This window comes from Eublepharis macularius, chromosome 12, assembly GCF_028583425.1.
Source record: "Eublepharis macularius isolate TG4126 chromosome 12, MPM_Emac_v1.0, whole genome shotgun sequence".
In the NCBI taxonomy this organism is placed as follows: Eukaryota; Metazoa; Chordata; class Lepidosauria; order Squamata; family Eublepharidae; genus Eublepharis; species Eublepharis macularius.
In genome coordinates this window covers 9,632,548-9,654,342 of record NC_072801.1, presented here as the reverse complement: position 1 = coordinate 9,654,342, position 21,795 = coordinate 9,632,548, and the positions used below count along the sequence as shown (strand labels likewise).

The 21,795-nt window shown below is 48.8% G+C and overlaps 1 protein-coding gene across 6 annotated transcripts; it reads left to right on the top strand.

The window, feature by feature from the left end:
* Positions 1–105: 105 nt before the first annotated feature.
* UBN1 (ubinuclein 1) lies at positions 106–21,516 on the top strand. Of its 6 annotated transcripts, XM_054992590.1 has the most exons (18): positions 106–194; positions 2,416–2,462; positions 3,605–4,418; positions 5,863–5,949; positions 7,141–7,236; positions 7,878–8,012; positions 8,803–8,906; positions 9,554–10,007; positions 10,490–10,560; positions 10,981–11,110; positions 11,367–11,485; positions 11,884–12,012; positions 13,097–13,240; positions 13,939–13,989; positions 14,342–14,411; positions 15,259–16,512; positions 17,157–17,409; positions 18,596–21,516. In XM_054992590.1, the coding sequence occupies exons 3-18, from the start codon at positions 4,170–4,172 to the stop codon at positions 18,646–18,648; spliced, it is 3,399 nt and encodes a 1,132-aa protein (XP_054848565.1). In that variant the 5' UTR covers positions 106–194; positions 2,416–2,462; positions 3,605–4,169; the 3' UTR covers positions 18,649–21,516. The 6 variants fall into 6 exon arrangements, with proteins under 6 accessions (XP_054848565.1, XP_054848563.1, XP_054848564.1 ...); XM_054992588.1 differs by lacking the exon at positions 2,416–2,462; XM_054992589.1 differs by having other exon boundaries at positions 2,416–4,418.
* Positions 21,517–21,795: the final 279 nt, after the last annotated feature.

Here is a 21,795-nt window from a genome sequence, read left to right as displayed (position 1 = left end):
GAAGCCCACTCCGGGTATGCTCACGTGACGCGGTCCGGGCTCCCTTTCGCGCGCCAGCGGCGTCCGTTTCCCCCCTCGCTCCCTCTGCACGTGACGGGGGAGCGCGAGAAAGAGAAACGGGGAGACGCGGCTTCGGCGGCGGGTCAGCGGAGATCGCCAGCGCCAGGCGAGCCGGCGTGGAAGGGGAGCGGCCGGTGAGCCGCGGCTGGGCTCGAGGAGCGGGGGCGGGAAGGGCGGCCCTTCGCGAATGCGCTGCCGGGCGCCTCCCTCGTCACCGGGGCAACGGGGCCTTCCTCGCCGGCTGCCCGCCAGCAGCGCCCTTTCTTCTCCCCTCGCCCACGCTGGGCCCGGCTCGGCCGAGCTTGCGGCTTCTCTCTTCTTCGCCGACGGTAGCCAAGGCTGCGTCGGGTTCTCGTGTCCTTCTGCTCCGGAGGCTGGGGGGGGGGGGGCGAGTCTCTTGGGGGTTGCTAAGGCTCGCCCCAGTTGGTGGGGCCGGGGTCTGCAGGGGCTTCGTGGAGCCTCCAGCTGCAGGAGCAGTCCATCTCTGAGCGTGAGGCAGGCAGGCCTGTCATTGGCTGTCAGTTCCAAGCAGTGTCTTTAGCTGCAGAAGTCGCACGCCAGGCCCTTGGGGGTGCCGGCCCGTAAGAAGCTTCTGAGAAGGGCTTTGTGTGAGATTACATATGACTGGAGGAAGAGGACAGTGGGGGCTGTCTGGATTTAGTCATGGCATTATTAATATTATCACCATTATTATTATCATTTCTAATCTGCTCTCCCCGTGAATGGGCTCAGAGCAGAATACAGTATATATAAGATAACATGAACATATTAATTTAAAAACAGATTAAAACGTCAGTAAATACAACAGTACAATTTATAAAAGACAGTGGCACTCTAACAGCCATCCATGGGGCCAGATGGCTAACCATTACAGAGCTGCTGTAGCACAGTGGTTAAGTGGTTCCGCTGCAAATCAGCACTCTGCTGGTCCGAATCCCACGACTGCCCTGAGCTCAGTAGGTGGCCTCGGGAAAGCCCCTCCTCTCAGGCCCAGTTCCCCAGCTGTATTGTGGGGATAATAATAACACTAACTTCTTCATCGCTCTGGGTGGAGTACTAATTTGTCTAGAAAAGCAGTATATAAGCACTTTTATTAATAATAATAGTAATAAATGTTAACAGAACAGGGTGTAAACCCCTGATTTGTACTGCCATTTTTGTGCAGAAACTGCTTAGCAAGGGTGCTAAGGCTTGTTTTGTAACTTCCACAAAGCCTTGATTGGTGCTACCTCCCAAACCTGCACCATAAAACTTTCCCAGTATGACTTTTCCATCACATATTTGTCTGACGAAGTGGCCTCTTATCCACAAAAGTTCATGTTTAAATAAATGTTGCCGGTCTTTAAGGTGCCACTAGAGTTTTGTTCTGCTTGTCATCAGCTGTCAGTCTTTAATGCAGCTTCCATCAGCAGAAGGAAGGTGGCTCTAAATACGAGGGGGTTGAGGTGGAGGATGGGGGAAGGTTCTGGCTGGTATGGTGCTTCTTAGAGGGTGTCAGGTGGCTCACAGTGGGGGTTAAGTTATCAGACTGAGTCTGACTAGAGGGACATAGTCTGATCTAGTAAGGATTTGTTTGTGTTCTTACAATATAAGTTTGTGGAAGGACTGCCTTCTTCTTTTTCTCTGTATTTCTGCATATTCCTTCAACACCAGAGTTCTTAAAGTGACATTTCTTTTATAAGAGAGCTGCGTTTAAAACATTACCAAGGGAATGAGATAACATCAAACAAGGTTGCACTTCACAAATAGAGCTGGATCCAGGCACATTGAAAGAGTTGGTTGGACTGAAGGAGGGGTGGGGAATAGCTAAACTGGAACTTGCATTTAAATAGGCATTGTACGTTTGAGCTCTAGATGGGAGAACAAGGAGAGGCTGTCAGATTCATACCTTGCTTCTGAACTCCCAGACACATCTGGCTGAAAGAGAATTATGGGTTGGTGTGTCCTTTTTCAGATCCCGCGAGGCAATTTTTAAAAAATATTTTAACAGCTTGAGTATGTGCCATTTGAATGTTCAAAGTGCTTTGTGTGTTCTGAGTCAGCCGTCTTTTAAAGGGTGTTGATAGGGGAGTCAATGTTTTCGTTCCTCGGTGTGGTAGGTAGATGGGTTGAGGGTTCCATAGCGGCTTGCCTTGCCTTGTGATTTTAAGGTTGTGGTTAGGTTTGAATGGGAAGGGGGCTTTCTGGGTCACTTTTTCAGCTGCTATAATATGCAAGCTAATTTGCAGCTTTCCTAGAAACTGGAATTTCCGAGTCTCGCTGTGCTTAGAAGTAAGGCCTGCCAATGCAGTGAAAATTGGGAGGAGGTAGGGGACATCTCTTAGTAATAGTACTTACGTTTTTCATGTTTGCTAGCATGCATTGTGCTTTTCAAGTCCTTATCCTCACAACAGCACCATGAGGTAGGTTCCCCCATTTGCTATTACCTGCATAGACTATGTGACACTTGCAGAAATACAAGATAGATTTTTGAACCATCTACTAAGAGTGTGGAGCATTTTCTGTAAGACTCTGCACCTGCACTACATCCAGGTGTTCCATGAATACTGTTCTTTGGTATAAGCATGATTGTTTTCCAACCTTGGTGCTTTGGATGGAATGCTGTGCATGTTGTAGGGGAGTGCATTGGTTGCATAAAGCAGCACTTCCAAGTGTTTCTTGTCTGATGTCAGTGCTTTGAAGCACTGCAATGAAACAGACTTTTTTTGATGAGTGCTTATGCCTTTTTTCCATGCCCTTCTTGAGCCTTGTTCCTCAGAGGTTAATTGTTCTGAAGTCGTTAACCCCAAGGGAGTGATGCAGGCAAACAATGTATTCTCCCAGGTGTGATGTCTGTCTGCATTTTGCTTTCTCTGCCTGGGAACACAAGAGTGAACTGCATATTGGAGCACCATTGTTCAGGGGCAAAGTCCCCATGTGCAAATATTTTGCCTGGCTGTTGATTCTATGCTGTAGATCTCTCCTGTTGTCAATACTGAAGGATTTCCTATTTCAGTTTCCTCTTTAGAGGATGGAACATTTAACATTTACGCAGTTTTCTCTTGGCATGAGGCACAGTTGAAATGCTCCATCTATATTTTTAAAATGATTTTGGGGGGCTTTTCCCCATTAAAACTTGTTGGTTACTAAGACAGCATTGGATTGTCCCATTCTCTGTGTGTCACTACTGACCACATGGAAAAGATTTACTGTTCAGGATCAGGACCAGACTTTCCTCTGTTTCCACCTGTGGCTGGCCAGCTGTCCCGGGCAGTACTCAAAAAAAGTACATCAGCAGCATTAATTTCTTCGTCTAAACACGGAGGTTCCATTTCTGACTATTGTAGTTCTTCATAGGCATACTATTACTATTTCTGCCCTTGCTGTCAGTGTTTGTTTAATAAATAATAAATAAATTGTTTAATAAAAATAGTATAGTATATATAATAGAAGAATATTGAGATAGTGAGTATAACAGAAATGTGTGTGGGAGCTGGGAGGGGGAGATCCATATTTTGTTAAGCTTTTTGGTGGCTGAAATTTTCCGGGTTTTTTTGTTTTCTAGGTAAAAATATGAAGGAACGCTTTTGGAGGGACATTTCAAGAGCTGTGGCCTCCAGGCAGTGAAATTGATTGATTTGGGTGTGAACATTAAAAGCCATGTATCTGTGCCTACCAGACAGTCTGAACAAATGTCTTTGGGGTCTTTCACATCATGCTAACCTCCAGTGTGGGAAATGCTCTAAGGCAAGGTGATGTAGCCCAGACTGACCTCTGTGACGAAGGTCGCATGGGAACCAGTTTTGTAAAAGCCACTCTGTTCAGAAAGTCTTTTGGGGTTTTTCTTCTTCCCTTTCTGATCAGTTTTCTGTTTGATGTGTACTGTATTAAGGCTGTGATGCTCAGGAGCACGCAGTAATGTGTACAGCTGCTATGGGATTCTTGATCCTCGATAAAACCAGGGGTCCTTGTATTTTCAAACTAAACAGAGGAATCTAGCATCTGCCTCGATTGCTGCACTTGATGCCTGTGTGTTTGTTTAATGGTGAGATCCCCATGACTACAAATGCGCAGCCGTTGGTATAAACTGATGGCCGTGCCATGAGAGTAGCTACCACGTTGGTGTAGCCATGACGGAACCCCACAGGGTCCAGCTCACTTCTCTGCCGGGCCCCTTGAGCACCACTTTGCTGAAAAAACCCCGCCGAGAGGACATCACAGGAGCAGAGCCCCCTCAGGAATCTGAGCCAGCGGCTGCAGCAGTTCGCATCGCCCTCACCCTTTTTGAGCCGGATCACAAGCGCTGTCCTGAATTCTTTTACCCTGAATTGCTGAAGAATACACGAGGGAAAGGGAAAAGCGGTTCTGCCGGAGAGAAGGTATGTGAGGCGGTGTGTGGGGGGGGCAAGTCCTGTGTGCTCCATCTCCCCCCTCCCTTTCCCAATTGGAAGCCTGTTCTTCTCATGTTTTCCTTCCCACATAGCTCCATCTGGACTTCCTTTAAAAGGTTCCTCCTTGCAGTTCTGGCATCTCCAATTTTCTCCAGCCCTGTTTCCCTAAAGCCTCTCCCCCACCCCCTGCTTCACGTTCACTTTCCCGCCACCCCCAGCAGCTCTTCTTGCTACTCCTTGTTTGCTTACCTGTGTGGACAGCAGCAGGATCAGGTCAGGCTGGCAGGAACATTATTTAGTTTTGTTCTCAGATGTGAGTTCTTTAGCTACTTGCGGCTGCATTATCCACAGTAAGGCTCTCAGCTCTGCTTTTCTCAAGCAGCTGTCGGCAAGGCCAGTTGTTGCATTGGTAGGCTGACGGTAGTCTTAAAGACAGGGAGAGAACCTGAGATCTGCGGCAGCTAGATTGGGGCTTGCTGCTAAACAAGAGTGTGCTTATTAGGACTGTTTCCTAATAAGCTGCTAGGTTAGCTAGGCCAGGCACTTGAATCAAAATAACACCACAAGCTTGAGGAATTCTTTCTAGGAGAGACGGGAATGGGGGACCCTCCGTGGTCCTCTGGCCAATGTCAGGAACCAGTGTGCTCTTTCTCCCCTCTTTCTGGAGCAAGACAACTGACAGCTGAAGCAAAGTGCACTTAGTGAGCAAGATAAAAGTAGGCTCACTTCTGCTGGTGGCTGGGGCCAAACTGCTCTTTCTCTTGCTTCCTGCGTCCTTGCTTGGAAGGGGGAGCTTTCCAACTGTGTAAGATCCCTTTAGCCAGTGCATAGAGTTTACACATCCTTTTTCTATACATGGGCCACACATTGGTTGTGTGGCAGGAAAGGGAGAAAGTATAAGCTGCCCTTTACCACAGCTGGAGGACCAAGGAGCTCAGGTCTGGTTGCAAAGCTATGACCATGAGATTTATTTTCTCTGTCATTTTGAAAATTGGATAGAACCCTTGCTTGCTTGCTTGCTTGCTTGCTTCCTGAACCCTTAATCTTGGGTTTGAGTCAGGATGAGGGGCCTTAATGCTTGAGCTCTGACCATTAATTTATGTTGTGCCGCAACTGGAATGAACAAGGTGCCCAGTGTGTGAGAGTCCATGTGCTACAAGAACAAGTGTAGGAAGATTGCCCCAGTGCATAGTGCTAAGTAGACTACATGCTCTGCAAAGAAAAGCACACCTTGCCCTTTTCTGGCGGTAGTTGCCAAGATCAGAAATTCCTTAAATTTAAACCCACTCTTAGAAAGAGAATTATTTAAATTTGGGTGTCTGCTGAGCAGACTGTCCCTCTTGACCTCTGAGTACGAACTGCTTTGTGCAATAGCTTGATGGAGTTTGTTCTGATTTACTTTATTTCCTCCCTCTCCTCCCACATCTTCCAGAAAAAAGATCTTGCTGATCCCTTCAATGATGAGGAAAGAGAGCGGCACAGAGTGGAGGCACTTGCCAGGAAGTTCGAAGAGAAATACGTATGATTGTCTTTTATGCCTACATTTCTAGCAGAAGCTTTTCCTCTAAAGCTCTTCTGATAATTGTAGTGTAACAGTAACAGCAGTCAAACAGAATTTAGCAGCAACGTCTCCACAAACCAGAAGTCAGAGTAGTCATGATCATGATTCTGGTGCAGGGGAAGTGGTGTGTATCGCCCCTTTGTGCAGGGACTCGGGAGGTGTAGGCAGCCACTTGCAACTGGCAAATAGGTTATCTAGATCCTGGGCACAGATTTATCACCAGTGGTTTTCCGGAAGATATCATTTCGCCAGTGGGAGTGAGGCAAAGAAATGATTCATTTTTGTCTTCTCTGGAAGCGTTGATGGGATTAAGGAAGACAAAGTTGCTCCTAATGCTGTTCTTTCCCCAGCAGCAGTAGCTCATAGCTTGTCTTTGTCTTCCAAAATACTACCTCAAACAAATAAGTGACATTGTCGCCTGTAAATGATTGCCAGTTGCAAGAGGATGGTTTACTGCAGCGATATACCACCCTTCTTCCACAGAACTTGGGTGTAGTGTACTTAGGTCTCTCTCTTCCCGGTCTTCACAGTAATCCTGTGAGTTAAGGTAGCCTGAGAGAGAGTGTCTTGGCTGAGGTCTCACATGTAGCAGCTTGACTGAACCTGGTTCTCTCCCAGTCTGGCCCACGTTGCTACATGGATTCTCACCAAACAGATGGTTGACAGCACCCTGGTTCAGCTCAGAGAAAACAGTGGCTCAGCCTCTTGCCTCAGTGTTGGGGGGTGGGGTGGAGCTGCTGTTGGCAGAATAGGGCCCTGGGATCCGGTTCAATGCTTGCAGAGCCGTCCTAAGCAGAGCTACAACTTCCTGAGCCCCTTGGCTTCGCTGGGCTCAGGTGAGTGTCATTCTGCTAAGGACAGCGCTGTGGCTCAATTCCAGTCATTGTGGGTGAAGCAGTGCAGTGGACAGGTTTTCATTTCCTGCATCATTAAGGAGTTTGAAGCCCTAGAAGGAAGCTGAGCAATCCTGGAGCAAAATAGCCTCAAGATGGAGAAGGACTGGGTGGCTGTAGGTATCCTATAACTTGGCCGTCTTGGTGCCAGCACAGGGTTATGGGGAGCATGGAGCAGGTTTAGCAAGGGAGTGGATTCTAGCTTGCTTTTTTTTGTGCAGTGCCCCCTGGTAAAAGGTAGCCTATCTATTTTCAGGGTGGAAAGAAGCGCAGGAAGGACCGCATCCAGGATTTGATTGATATGGGATACGGCTACGACGAATCTGATTCCTTCATTGATAATTCTGAAGCAGTGAGTAGTGGATGTAGGCCTCAGGCTTCCAACAATAAAAACCCAGTTGCAGGTGATAGATGTGTTTGCTCAAGCAGAAAAAGGAGTTCCAAGTAGGAGCAGTGTCCAGACCCCACTGGCACAGAGTCATGGTTCTATGGGAGTAGTTCCGAGCCCACAGTGGTGCTGTTTTGCCAGTTCATTTGCCTGCCATGCAGGACCTGCTCAGATACTCGTTCCATGCAGGCCAAAATTGCAACTTGCCTCCAGCCATGAGCTAGCAAAACTCATGTGAAAAGGAATCTCCACGTGGGCTTAGAGATCATTCCTTCATTTTCTTGTTAGCAGCTATATGTTGTAATATAACATGCCTGAATATAAAAATAGACTTGGGGTGGGAGCAGTTGTGGAAGAATTGAAAGTGGGGTGGTGGGGAAGCAAATTGGGTTGGAGCTGGTCTTGGGGGGGGGGTATAGTTATCATAAGCAGGGAAAGATTAATCAAGTCAGTCATTTACAATAGGATGCGTGTGTAAGAATCTGGCATCTAGTGATGTTCCAGGGGGTTTCGGGCCTGTCCTGTAGCAACTAGGTTTTGTTGAGTTCCTGTCCCCAAAGAACATGGCAAGAACATCAGTGGATCTCTCTCTGTTTTGTCCCCAGTATGATGAACTCGTTCCAGCTTCTCTGACAACCAAGTATGGAGGGTTTTACATCAACTCTGGCACTCTGCAATTCCGACAGGCTTCAGAGTCAGAGGATGACTATATCAAGGAGAAAAAGAAGAAATCACCCAAGGTTTGGATGATGATTCTCTGGATACACCTCAGCCCGGCTTTCTTGCCAACCTGCTTTCTTGCTGACCAGGAAATGAAAACCTGTCAGCTGCACTGCTTCACCCACAATGACGGGAATTGAGCCACAGCGCTGTCCTTAGCAGAATGACACTCACCTGAGCCCAGTGAAGCCAAGGGGCTCAGGAAGTTGTAGCTCTGCTTAGGACGGCTCTGCAAGCATTGGACCGGATCCCAACTTCCAAGTGGTGTAATGTGCAATTTAGTATTTTTCTTACAACAGTTTTGCATTTATCAGCCACTTTGGGTGGGGAAGTGTTTGACTATGGGCAGGGGGCACGATACTGGTCTTCAGATAAAACACACAGACCAGCCTTTCACACATTTGCTTAGGAGCGAGGTAAGACAAAGCGCACAGTTTGCTGTAAAAGGCATAAAGATCATCAGCACTCTCTAAACAACTCAGGAAATACACATTTGGTTGCGCAGCTAACACTCTTCCTAAAAAGCTTCCATAAGAAAAATTGGAGGGCAGCCTCTTTCATTTCCTGCATTTCTCATTGCATTCTGGTGTTGGGGTCTTACGTGAAGTTAGTGTCACTGGGGAGGATTTAGTTTCTTTCATATGTCATGTCCTGCATGCCAAAATTGGTCAAGTTAGGCCTTTTTTGCTGTCCTGTGTGTTTGTTTGGGGGCGGGGGGGGGGGAGATTACTATATTGTTTTCTTCCATTAATAACCTTGCAGACCTCTCCTGGTCATCCATTTGATTCCTAGCGTTTCTTGAATGCACAGAAACGAAAGTTGAAAGAAGGGGGTGAGAAGATGAAGAAGAAGAAAAAAGATGATTCGTATGACAAGGAAAAGAAATCTAAAAAATCCAAGTTCCCCAAAACTGGGTAAGAGGCTGCAGTTTTGCATGGAAGGGGCTGTTTTGGCAGTAAGTATGCCATCCTCTCAGCAGGGACCGATGAGTCCTTTGAAATGTAAAAAAGAGAAAAGTCAGTGGGATGGAGCAAGGGAAGAGCAAATCTTGGTTGTAGCCGTGAAATCTGCCTAGAGTGGTCTTCATGGAAAGCCACGGGAGGAAGGGAGATCAAAGCATTTCACATAATACAGAAAAGAACTGAGCTGGTGAGAAGTACTTGAGTGCCAGAACGAGTTTAAATGCTCTAGCAGCCAACTTATTTGTGCAGGTATCCTTACACACCAGTGACCTGCTCGTGTTGCCTGTGTCATGCCTCCAACAGCACTTGCAGAAGATAATAGCAGTTTTCCATGAGGTCTTTCCCCCGTTGATTAATTTACATATCTGGGCTGTCTCCCAAGTAGGTAGAGACCTCTACTTGCTTTGTATATGACCCCATTGAGCAGTTTTCATTATCTACATGGGGGACAGCCAGTTTGCTAGTAAAGTGATTTGTAATCATGCTGAAAAACAAACAATGTGCCTAAGAGATGGGTGGACAAGTAACAGAGAACCTTGCTTCTTCCTTGGATCTTTTCCTCTCTTTACTGGTGTCTTAATGTCATGTTTTCTTTATAGTTTCATAGCCCTTAATGCAAGCAAAGAGAAGAAGAAGAAGAAATATTCGGGGGCGCTCAGTGTCAAGGAGATGTTAAAGAAATTCCAAAAGGAAAAGGAAGCGCAAAAGAAGAGAGATGAGGAACCGAGGGTGACTGTCCCCTCTCTGACTGAAGTGCCAGCCCCGCGAGAGGTGGAGAGCGCCTCCGATCCCCTTCTCTCTCTCTTTGGCCATGCCAGCGACAATGAGCTGCTCCAAGCAGCCACAGCCATGGACTCCCTGACAGATCTTGACCTGGAGCAGCTCCTTAATGACTCTCCAGAAGAGAGCCCTTTCCAAGACGCAGAGGAGGGGAGTGACCCCCTTGGGGTGGTCCTGGAGCAGGACACCAAGCAGCCTCTTGCCCTTCCTGAGGGGCTCCCAGGGCCACTGGAGAAGCGCATGGAGGAACTGATGCAGGTATTGCAGATCCTGGTGAGTGTGGCGAATGTCTTGCCCTTGTGGGCAGGAGGAGATCAGCGTGGGAAGAGGGGTTCTTCTCTGGCAGTGTATTCACATAGAGAATAAGATTTCTACATGGACTTGCAAAATAGTAAAGAGTCCGGTAGCACCTTTAAGACTAACCAACTTTATTGTAGCATAAGCTTTTGAGAACCACAGCTCTCTTCGTCAGATGCATCTGATGAAGAGAGTGGTGGTTCTCGAAAGCTTATTCTACAATAAAGTTGGTTAAAGGTGCTACTGGACTCTACTATTTTACAACTACAGACTAACACGGTTAACTATATGGACTTGGTAATTTTAATTTGCACATAAAAGCTATGGTGGTGTTGCCTAAGTTTTATTTCCATAGATTGTCTATGCACTTTGTTTTTCTATCTCTCCGCGCCCCCCCCCCCACACACACACACACTCCTTGGAATGCTAAAGAGCCTGTGTCTTCTCTTCTGAACCAGGCTGCCAGGGCTGCAGAAGGCGAAGGGAAGCACAAGTTCTTCAATCAGGACATCAACAACATCTTACTTGAGTAAGTCCTCTTCCCAGATTTTCTAACAGTGGGTGTAACCTGTTCTTCCCAGAATTGGGGTGCGAACCCCCCCCCCCAATTTTCAAGAGTTTACACGCAGCCTTGAGGAGAATGAGTGTCGTTCTGCTCCGTGGTCAGCCTTCTCCTCGCTTCTTGACTGAAGTGCCTCCTGGGTTCTAGAACTTGTATAGTTCTTTTGGACAAAACCAGAGTTGGTAGTTTGCCCAGCTGATTGGCACACAGTTGGCCTGAAGCAGTTTTCACAGTAGTTACAGAGAGGCCAGCGTGAACATAACTTTTTCTTCTTAACTGGCAAAGCACTTTCCAGTACCTTTGCCTTGGACTCTCTCAGCCGCAAGCGTGGGGACGAAGGGCCTGGGTGGATCCGTGCCAAAGACGTCTCCCTTTTGCCCCTTTCAGCATCGAGCGGCAGACCCGGGAGCTGAGCAGCCAGATCCGATCGGGGGTTTACGCCCGCCTGGCTTCTTTCCTTCCCTGCAGCAAAGACACCCTGGCCAAGCGGGCCCGCAGGCTCTGCCTCTGTGAGCAGGTGGGGTTTGGGGAATGACTCGGCTGTTGGGCTGGGTGAGGGGCGGCCTAAGGGTTCCTCCCGGTGGGGGCTGATCTTGGTTTCTCTTTCCTTTGCCCTGGGGAAAGGGTACTTCTTGCTAAGGGGAAGAATTGGATGCCAAAGGGATGCTTCCCTCCTCACCACGCCCCAGGAGCTATTGGGTTCTCCCCCTTTTTATTGATTTGGTTGAGTTACAATGATGGCTTATTCTGTTTTGCTTCTGTGCTTTATATAGGGGGGGCGGCTGAAGGAGCCACTTCATAAGCTAAAAGAAGCCATCGGCAGGGCAATGCCAGAACAGATGGCCAAGTACCAGGAGGAATGCCAAGCACACACCCAGGCCAAATTTGCCAAGTAGGTGTCAGAATCCCCCACTGTCTATGCATTCCACACTTTGGGGGCTTTCCTTGCATGTCTGAAACTGTTGGCAGGTTCCTTAACTGATTGTTCACCCCACCCCACCCTTTTTTCTGTATAGTCTGGCTAAATGAATTGCATGTGAAGCTTCCGGGGGGGGGGGGGGAGAGGTCTTCTTATTTACTTCATTTATATCCCACCTTGGTCTCCAGTGGGGTTTCAAGCGAGTATGCCTCTGGTTGCCTGAGGCAGGGGTGGGGGAGAACGGGGGGGGTCAGCAGCGGGAGAGGACTGTTTGCTTCCTGTCCTGTGAGAAGCAGGACGTTAGGTGGGATGGATGTCTCTTTTGATCCAGCACAGGTCTCTTTTATCCTTCTTCCCCCCCCCCCCCCCAGGATGCTGGAAGAAGAAAAGGACAAAGAGTTACGAGAGCGGGTCTGCTCCGATGACGAGGAAGATGATGATAAAGGTGGGAAGCGCATCATGGGACCCCGGAAGAAGTTTCAGTGGAACGAGGAAATCAGGTTGAATAAGATTGAGGGGACCTCTGTGGTTCCGGGGCTTCTGTTTCAGGAGCCGAGAGAATGCAGGGATTATTTGAGTCATTTGGCCTTGCATTTGCCTTTGGCTATCTGTTTGCAGCAACTCTCCCACAGGGTTGGCTGAAGTCTCCCATTTCCAGTGTAGTGTAGTGGTTAGAGTTTCTCGCTAGGATTGGGGAGACCCAGGTTCAGATCCCCCACTCTGCCATAGAAGTTTAGTGGGTGACTTTGGGCCAATTACGCACTCATCCTAATCTGTCTCGCAAGGCTGTGAGAATAAAATGCAGGAGGAGAGCAATGTAAACTGTTTGGGGTTCCCGTTTGGAAGTAAAGTGGGCTATAAATGAAGCAAAGTCCTGGGCTTGCTACAGGAGCCTCTGGTGGCATGGCTGGCCACGAAGGTGGCACCGCTAAGTTCTTTGAAGCTTTCAGGTTGAATCCCACATAAAGGATTTTCACAGCTGGAGACAAAATGCTGTCTAGAGAGACTCATACTTCCGGGAAGCAGTTTTTAAAATCCTGTTTTATAGTTCCTCTTCCCACCCCCAAATTGTGGAACTTAGAGTGGCACTGGTAGGGTTCTCAGGCAGTCTCCCATTTGGGTGTTGACTAAATCTACTGATTTCCTGCATAATGACTGGATTGTGTGTCCTTCAGCCAACAAGGTAGACGGCCCTCCTCCAGACTGGAGTACAGTTGGTGAGTCTGCCAAGAGAGCAGTGCCCTGGGTCACTTAGTAAGCTTGTAGGTGAGTGTTGGACAGGGAGGCCTTGATAGTTGAGCTTCGGATAGGGAGGGAGAACTGGGTTGGGATCTCTGTTCTTCTCCACCAGAGCTCACTGGGTGACCTGGGCTCAGTTGCCTGTGCGCTTGCTTGCCAATTCCTGTGGATTCCACAGCTACTAGAAAGAAGAGTGTTAGAAAGCTGACCATGTGACGTTCTAGACTGGATAATCAACCGACTTAGTCGGGTCACATTTAAAATGCCTTTCCAGACCAGGTTAATAGAGCTCACTAATTCGGAGTGATCCGAGTTAACCACGTCACAAATGTCTCCTTCTTTTAGGGATTTGCTCTGCCAGGTGGTGAAGATCAAGCTGGATGGGCATGAACTCGAGAAGAACAAGGCCCAGTCATTGGAGGATTACGTGAAAGCTTTCCTGGATGCAGAGGTCAAGCCCCTTTGGCCCAAGGGTTGGATGCAGGCTCGGTAAGGTGGGACATGGCTGCAAAGCCACCCTGTCCGTGCGTGCTGCTTCCGCCCCCCAACACACTCACACAGTAGTTAGCATAGTAAATTCCAGCAGAGCAGCTTTGAAGGGGAGGAACTGGAAGACGAGTGTTTAATCCCTTGGTTTAGAGGAGAGGCCTACCTGTTTGAAGAGCTCTCACCTGAAGTGCCCACAGTAGCTACGTAAACACCACCCCGAAAGGAAAGGTCAACGCAGCAGGGCGGCTGCTTCTGAGAGGAGGGACAGAGCTGAAGAGAGAGGCTCGTCCAGGTGTTCCTTGTGCAAATGAAGGCCAAAAGCAAGTGTGGAGCAGAAGAGAGTGAAATCTCTGTTATCGTAAGGCATTTAACAAGCAATAAGGTGCCCTGGTGGGTCTGGGAGTCCTTCAGAAAGGTGGTGCGTGGCAGCACAGTAGTATTTCTTGTTCACCATGCTGATAAAATGTATGTAAATCATGGCTATCCAGAAATGCTTTTAACTGGGGGGGGGGGAGAGAATACCGTGCCCAGCACATCATGATGGAGTTTATTGACAACCATGAGGACTAGAAACTTGGCTCCATTTTAATACCAAAAGCTGTGATTTTGGGGATGTGCTAGGGAGGCCGCAAGTTCTTGTATTTAAGAGGCTTTCTGTTTTTGGATGCCTGGCCCCTCATTCCTATCTCCATTTTCAGGACATTATTCAAGGAGAGCAGACGAGTCCATGGTCACCTCACATCCATCCCGTGAGTATTCCTCGGTACTTGCCCTACAGCGAATCCATTCTACTGTCCCGCCCCAGAGCAAGCTGGGTAGTTACTCTGCATGTCTTTCCCAGCCCAACTATCAAAGATTATTCATGGGCGATGCTTGGGATTGAGCCTGAGCATCTTATGCATGCAAGGTCTGTTTGCTGCCATTTTGCTGTGGCCTGTATATTGTGTTTTTTGTCTTGCGCATCCTCACTCTTGGGACTGGTGATCCCCTTGGGGTGTGCAGGGAGTCTGAGGCCATCTAGTTGGTGGCCTCTTGCTCGGCCTTTGAATATCTCTGTCAAGGGTCCAATGAGGGCCTCTCTGGTTTGTGTCCTCCATACAGAGCAAAGAAGAAAGTCATGAAGGGGAAGGTGAGCAGTTTCCTTTGTTACATCAGGGGTCAGCTGCAGCTAGTGAGTACCGAAACGTCTGTCTTGGTCAGGTGTTCCTGCTTATGCAGAACCCTCTCTTTACTCCCTGCTTTCGAAAGTGGCATTTACAAAATGCAGGTACTTGCCCTGAGGAACTTAAAGTCTAACTTCAGGAATTTGGGGGGATGGGGAGGCCACGTGTGTTGTAGCAAGGGCACCTATTCCGTTGCTGTCAAGTGTGAAGGGGATAAGCCCGGCACATCCTGAAAACAGAAGTAGAAAGGGGGGAGGGGGCTGGGATTTTACAGCAATTATAGCAACCAATTTCAATAAAATCAGCCTCATTAATGAACACTCTCTGTGTTGTGCATTTAAAAAAAAATACGAGTAGTCGAAATTGCAGTTCAAGAAACTTAAAAATTTAATCCCACTATACTTTATGTAAATTAAAGATTGTACATCCAGTTTTGCTTGCATGTATACATAAAATAAATGAACATGTAAAACATGTGAAGTATGCCAAACTATGCTTAGTTCCAGCTAGTCTTGAAAAGAAGCAAAGTGGCATGCAGGGGCCAAGGAAGCCTTCTAGGAATTCAAGGAGCATACCTTATTTAGCAACTCTGCCTTCTGCTCTGGTGTCTCAAATTTCTAAGTCTTTCATGCCTACCATAAGGTCTAGAAACTTGTTTTTTAATCAGCTATAAGCTGTGGTATGCCAAATGTTGAGTTCTTGGCCCAGTACCATATTGTGCAGTGGGACAGAACAGACAGGATCCATTTTATCCGTGGTACCTATATGGGCAATTACACACTGGCTGCGAAATGAACAGTAAGGAAACAATTTAAATGTACAGCCTGTCCATTCTCCTTCATGTGTTTTTTTCAGGAACTGTCCAGCAAGCCTGATAAGAAAATGCCCCTTTCTGTGCCCTTGATCCACTCAAGCAGTGCAGTTTCGCTTTCTCCAGAGCCACAGGGGACCACTGTTGGCCTTAGCCCTCAAACCAGGGAGCTCTTGGCAATGAGTTCAACAGCTGTCCCAAGCAGCGCAGCCGCTGCGGCTGCCTTCAGCATGGATGATTCTCTGGATGAGGACCTGATCCACAATGCCGCTTCGTCCTTGGAAGCTGTCTCTAAGGAACTGGCTGTGCTGAACAGCCGCACGGGGGGCAGCCCTGATTTCACCCTCCCCACAACTCACAAGGCACTTTTGGAGAAGCCTCCCAGCCAAGCGGCACTGGAAGAGAAGAGGAATTTTGCCAGGCTGAACCCCTCACCAACCCAGTCGCCTGCAAGTGGCTCCTTGCAATCACCCCTCAACTTCCTGGCTGAGCAGGCCTTAGCGCTGGGTCAGTCCACCACAGACAAAAAGGCCGAGGGCTCTGGTTACAAAGAGCTCTCCTGCCCAGCTCCCCCCAGCAAGCTCCTGGAAGTTGTGCACCAGTCCAAACCCAAGCACCACAGCACATCCCGCCTGGCTCAAGGGCCCCAGGCATCAGCCCCAGGACCAGCCCCCCCGGCAAAGGTCTTTCCCGTGGGAGGTCAGCCACCCAAACCCTTCCCGCTTTCCCCTCCCTTTGTCAAACTACAGAGCCCCAAGGCTGCCACTTCACTGTCCCAGCGCCCCCTTCTGTCACAGCAGGTCAAGGGGCCTGCCAAAGCACCCGGCTTCCACGCTTCCCCATCATCAGCTTCATCTTCAACCATCTCTCCAGCCTCCAGCAGCTCCCATAAGACCTCAAATCCCCCGTCTGTCTCTCTGAGCTACCCGGGGAAGCATCTGAGCAGTTCCGGTTCAGCAGCGCCATCCTACAAGTCACCCTTTGTGGCCCTTTCCAGGAATGTGGTTTCTTCCGGTGGCTCCACATGCGCTGCTGGGTCTGCAAACCAGACCTCTTCTGCAGGTCCCCTCCTGCCTGGCGGTGCATCTCTTCCCTCTCCTGGGCAGGTTCCCAGTCGCTCATCACCGAGCTCCACCACGGTAAAGAAAACGCCGGTCTCTCAAAAGCTGACGCTGGTCGCTCCACCAGGGGGGCCAAATGTCAGCTCGAGTGGAGGGACGCAAGGGGTGGCCAAGTTGTTGACCTCTTCCCTGAATCCAGTCGTGGTGAGCAGCACTGCATCTTCTACCTCGGTGACGGTAAGTGTCTCCTTGGAAAAGCTGGTTTGTTATCAAGTGTGGTTTCAAACTGTAAGGCTCTCAGGGCAGGGACCTGGCTGGCACCTCCCTAAATCCTTGTATATAATAGGTTCTTCTGTAAACCTTCCCGCCTCTGCTTCTCTCATGTGCCCCTTTTATTTAGGGGATACCTTGGCAGACCAGCGTAGCTTGCTCTTGAAACTCCATAGCATCTTCTCCAAAGCTGGGAATCTGCTGCAGTTGGCCAAAAAAGGAGATGGCCGTTTCAGATGTGTAAAAGCATGTGGGCCAGGCCTGTGGAAATCTCCAAAGAATTACTTGTCAACTTCTGAAGACTCAAAAAAGAACTTCCTTGAGGGATGGAACAAAATTTCATTCCCTTCAAGATCAACAAAATTTTCCAGAATAAAAGCTTTTGTGAGTGAAATCTCACTTTGTCTGATATGAAAGCTTATGCTCTGAAAAATGCTGCTTGCCTTGAAAATGCAACCGGGCTTGAATTTTGTTCTACTGCAGTCTAACACAGCTACCCACCTGAACCCTTCCTGCAAAGATGGAATCCGTTTTCCAAGGCCATCTCTTGCTTTGCATCGCCATTGATCTGCAGTCCTTACTGGTGCTTTTCTTCTCTTCCTCCTTCCCAGAAAGGAGCCAGTGGAGCGGTATTGCTGACCAGTTCGTCTTCCTTGAGCGTCCTGTCTCCCCCCTACAAGCCTAGCAATGCCAAGCTGCCTGCCACCTTGAGCTCCACCCCGCTAGGCATTCTTTCACCGATCCATTCTTACCCTCTCCACGTGATCTCCTTCAGCTCCGAATCCTCCCCCAAAACCGGGGTGTCGAAGGACGCCATTGTCACGGGACCAGCCCCAGGGACTTTCCATCATGGCCTTGGCCACAGTAAGTGCTTAGTGGGGAAGAGAAGGGCCAGGAAGGCCTTAGGCCAGGCTGAAAGCACTGCTGAGATCTGTCTGACTTGCACTCAAGCATGGCTGCCCCAGGTGCACAGGGAGTGCTTTGATTGTGTGCATAAGAGTATTCAGAAAGCTATCATGGTCGGGGCAAGTTCTGTGATGGAAGTGGACAGTCTCATCTGTCCCTATGGGCCTCTCCTTGCAGCTGTACTGTTTATGGAAGTCAAACGGATCTGCAGCTGGTTTGCAGCATGTTCACATCAGGCCGAAGTGGTAGCTGCTCAGGGTACTTGGGTTAAGGAGAGGGCTCTGGATATTTCTCCTTCCACCCCCCACCCCCCACTAAACTTTAGAATTTGTGATCTCACAACACCTCATAATTGCAAGGAAGAATCTTTCCCCTGCTCTAAAGTGTCTGTCGAGCGACTCAACCAGGAGGTGAGAGACCTCGGCCCCCGAGTCCTTGATAGAGCCTGTTGATTTGAGTCCCGTAATATAGCAGGCACATTTCTCACACGCTCTTCCTGCCCCTGTCCCCCAAACCCTCAAGTATTTGAAGTGTCTTGCTGGCCATTTGTAGAGAGGACTGTCCAGGCCAAGCCGCGGTCATTGGAACGCCTGCTTTTGCTCTCAGAGCCTGAGCTTCCTACTTAGTGAGAAAGTGTAACCCGACAGCAGCCATTTCTCATCAATGAACCTGTTATGTACTGGCTGAGTACTGTGAGAACAGAGAACAAAAAAATTTGCTGTGTGAGCAACTTGATTGACAACAGTAGCTGGGGAAAGTGTTCCTTGCCGATGTGAATGTGGCCGAAGGAATGTGAACTATGTGTGCTACAACAACATTTAGATAAGCTGCCTGCAAAGCTCCCTCAAAGAGCTCTATAAAGATTCATGGTTTTCTTCCCTAAGTTAGGGTAGCCACAACGGTCTCAACATACGTTTTAATAAACTGAGTGTTCTCAAATTCTTTACCTGAAAAGTTCTTTAACATTCAGGAGATGACCACTTCCTGCCTATACATCTGTCTGAATTGTTGGAGGAAGCTGAAACAACACTAGTTAACTTTGAAGCCATTTGGTAACTTGCATCTTAGCTGCTTCCACCCTTGAGGCCAAAAGTAGCCCTCTAGCTTGACGTTATTGAAACAGCTTCTTTCGGATCTCTTCCAGATACTTCGCAGCTTCACGGGAAAGGATCCAGCGTGCAGCCACGGAAGTTGTGATGGCCATAAAAGAAGACACCACTAGCCCTGAAGACCACCTGAAGGGGAGGGAGTGTGAAAGGCACGAGCGGGGGTGGGGGCACCCCACCCAAGAATCTAGCTGCATGTTCCTGGCCACTTCAGACTTGCGCCTTTCTGTGGAGGTGTGCACTGCACTCTGAAGGTGGGGGTGGGGGGTGGGGGGTGGGGGAAGCACTTACTGGGGGTGGTTCTGGCAGCTGCTGCCACTTCACACTGTTCCAGTTCCAGGGAGCACATCAGAATGGGATGGGGGGGAGGATCCAGGGGCCTCTCTAGGGGCCAAGCTCTGCCACCCTCCTCCAGCACGATACACAAAGGTGCTCCGTCCAGCTTTGGGCTCACTTGGTTGGCTCAAGCTTGGCAGAGACACTGCCTGGGTCATCTGTGTAGGTGTATATTTTTCCTCACCCCAAACTGTATACAGCTGTACTGACCAGGAAATCTTCCTTTCCCCTGTGGCAGCTTTGTAAAGTCCGTCAGCTCGTGGGTGGTCCTGGTGAGACTGTGGGAGAGGTCTCGCAGTGCGCCCATCAACATTAGAACTGACATCTGTGATCTCTCCTGTTTTGTGTCTCTGCCTTTCTTTGTCTTATGTGGGGGTGGGGCGGGTTGTATGCTCAGCAGTCCCTGTTCCACCTCACCTCCTTCATTGTCACTGAAAGTATTGGATTGGATGAGGCCCATCCTCGCCCCACCCCCACCCCCCAGCATGTCATTGTGTATAGCAAAGCTGTAATTTCCAGTGCCTTTGATGGTGGAGCAAGAGTACAGAAACATTTCATGCTCTTCAGAGGGAGAGCTCCATGGAGCTACTTCATTTTTTTAAAAAAAAAACTGATCTGTATTTAAGATGCATTGGGCTCTATTTAATAGAGCCTTTGAGGGGAGGGGTGCATGGGCTCTATTTAATAGAGCCTTTGAGGGGAGGGGTGCACATTTCTGTCCAGGTGGGGAGGCGACAAATGCCAGTCAGCATGGCTGGTGCAAGCTTCCTTTTTAAAGCCATGGGCCCTGATAGAGCTCAGCTGGTGCTCTGTGCAAAGGCTGTCAAGCACCCCTCCCCGCTTGCTTTATACTCTTCAGGTGTATGAAGCCCAAAGCGGGAGCACCGTTCCGGCTGTGGGGGCCACTGGGTTTTGCATACAAGGCCCTGCTTATGCACGGAGCCACTGGATCAGGGCCTGATGCTGGAGAACTTTTGCCATGCAGTCAGTGGAAGTTGGGGCTAGACCTGCTTTTTGTTGCAACAGCCCTTGGGCAAGAGATTTTCCCTGGCAGATTTTCCCTGCCTGCTCTTTGGGGAGGAAGGGGAGCATCAGCTGTCAAGGTCATCTGTGATAAGTATTGTGCTCTTCTTTGGCCACCCGAGGGCCTGAACAATCATGTTTCAAAGGGGCAGCCCCTTGAAGAAGGCCCCTGCTTTCAGCTAGAGGGTCGGTGTTCTAATCCAAAGTAGAGCACAGGCAAGCCCTTCCCCTCTGTGCTGTCCCTGCTGCTATTTCCTAGGGAGTGAAAGCGCAGGAGAATATATTGTATGCAGGGAGTAGAGGTTTTCCTCCCTTTTGCAATCCCCACCCTGTGTATGGGGCCTTTCTGCAGCCAACAGTTTCTTCGACTAGCAGAAAAATGCAGATGGGCCATTCGCAAGCGAGGCTAGGCCAGCTGACTGCCAGTTGCCTACTACTCAAGGACTCTAGCCTGGCAAAAATGCAAAATCTGGAATTCTCAATCCTAAAGGGCTGTTTCTTACTATAAACTCCAAGGATGAAGCCCTTTTCCATCATAAATTCTGTATGCCATGTCTTCTTCCAGGACAGAAAAGCATTCAGTTAACAAGTTATTTTAACTCATGGTCGTTCGCAGTGTGTCTTTTTTTTAAAGATCTGTTTTGGCTGGAGCCCTCCAAGCTGAGTTTGGAATCAGGTCCTTTCTTCTGACTGTCCTGGGTTCCAGTTGCCTCAGAGCAAAACTGTAATGTATGTTTCTTAAAGAATTAAGATTTCCAATTTGATAACCAATCAATTCTTTTGTTCTTAGAGGAAAGATAAATTGTAGGTTGTAGTAGAAGAGCCAAAGACCAAATTTTAAGGATATGAATTTTAAAGCACAGAAGTTGAATAGATGAAAAATGGTCACCCTCCCTCCCCCCCCCCCCCGGCTTCTGCTCTTCTTTGGTGGATCGGGGCGTCAGTTGCCTCTTGCAGGCTGTTCTCCCTTCCTCAGCTCCAGTGCTCTGCACTTGGCAGGATTTGGGCCTGTCTCAAGCCACCCTTGGCTCCTCCCTTCTCCCAGTGCTGTTGCTCAGAAGTGGCTTCTGCCGCAGAGCCACTCCCCTGGCCTGCCACAGGATTTCAGCCCCTTTTTGTTTTAGGAAAGTTTGTGACGCCTCTTGCCTCAGGGAAATGATGTTATGTGGTGGAAATCCTGCGCGATTTCTTCCTCTCCTGCTTTTGTTTCCTCCCCCCCCCCTTTTTTTTCTTCTTCTTTTTGGCGTGTGTGGAATATGCGAGAGAGCAGAATCAAGAGAGCCATGGCAGGACCGACAGAGAAGACTGAAAAGAACCTGGGGGTGCGACTAGAGCAGAGCGCCCGTGGTTTCTGCCTTGGCATTGGCCGTTTTGGGAGATTTTCTTTATGGTGGGGCATGTGCACCACCCGATGGCACTTAATGTAGAAAAGCAGTTTCTTTTTTCTTGTGTGGGAAGAGCTGCAATTTATTTTGTGTGTGTGTGTCTGGGAGAGGGGGGAAAGAAGGGGAGGGCCTCTCTGGGAACAGGAAGAGGGGCATTTAAAATGGTTAATCTTGTATACAACAATCGAATAAAATTGTTTTGCAGTTTCCAAAAACATTTCTTTAATCTGTCTTACCAAAGGGGGGCGGGGGGGGGGGACACCAAAGCATCTGAGACAAATTCCACCACCACAGGAGCCATCTGTAAATGAGGATGTTAATGGAATGGTGCATATGGTGTGCTAAACCATTCAAAACTCTGGCCAAGAAGAGATCAGTTCTGAAATCTGTATACATTTTTCGGTACATTTGTATATCCTCTGTGTGGAGGGACTAGGTGTTTAAGGAAGAAAGACCTCCCATCCCTGCAAAGCCTGCTGCATCTCCTCTGGTTT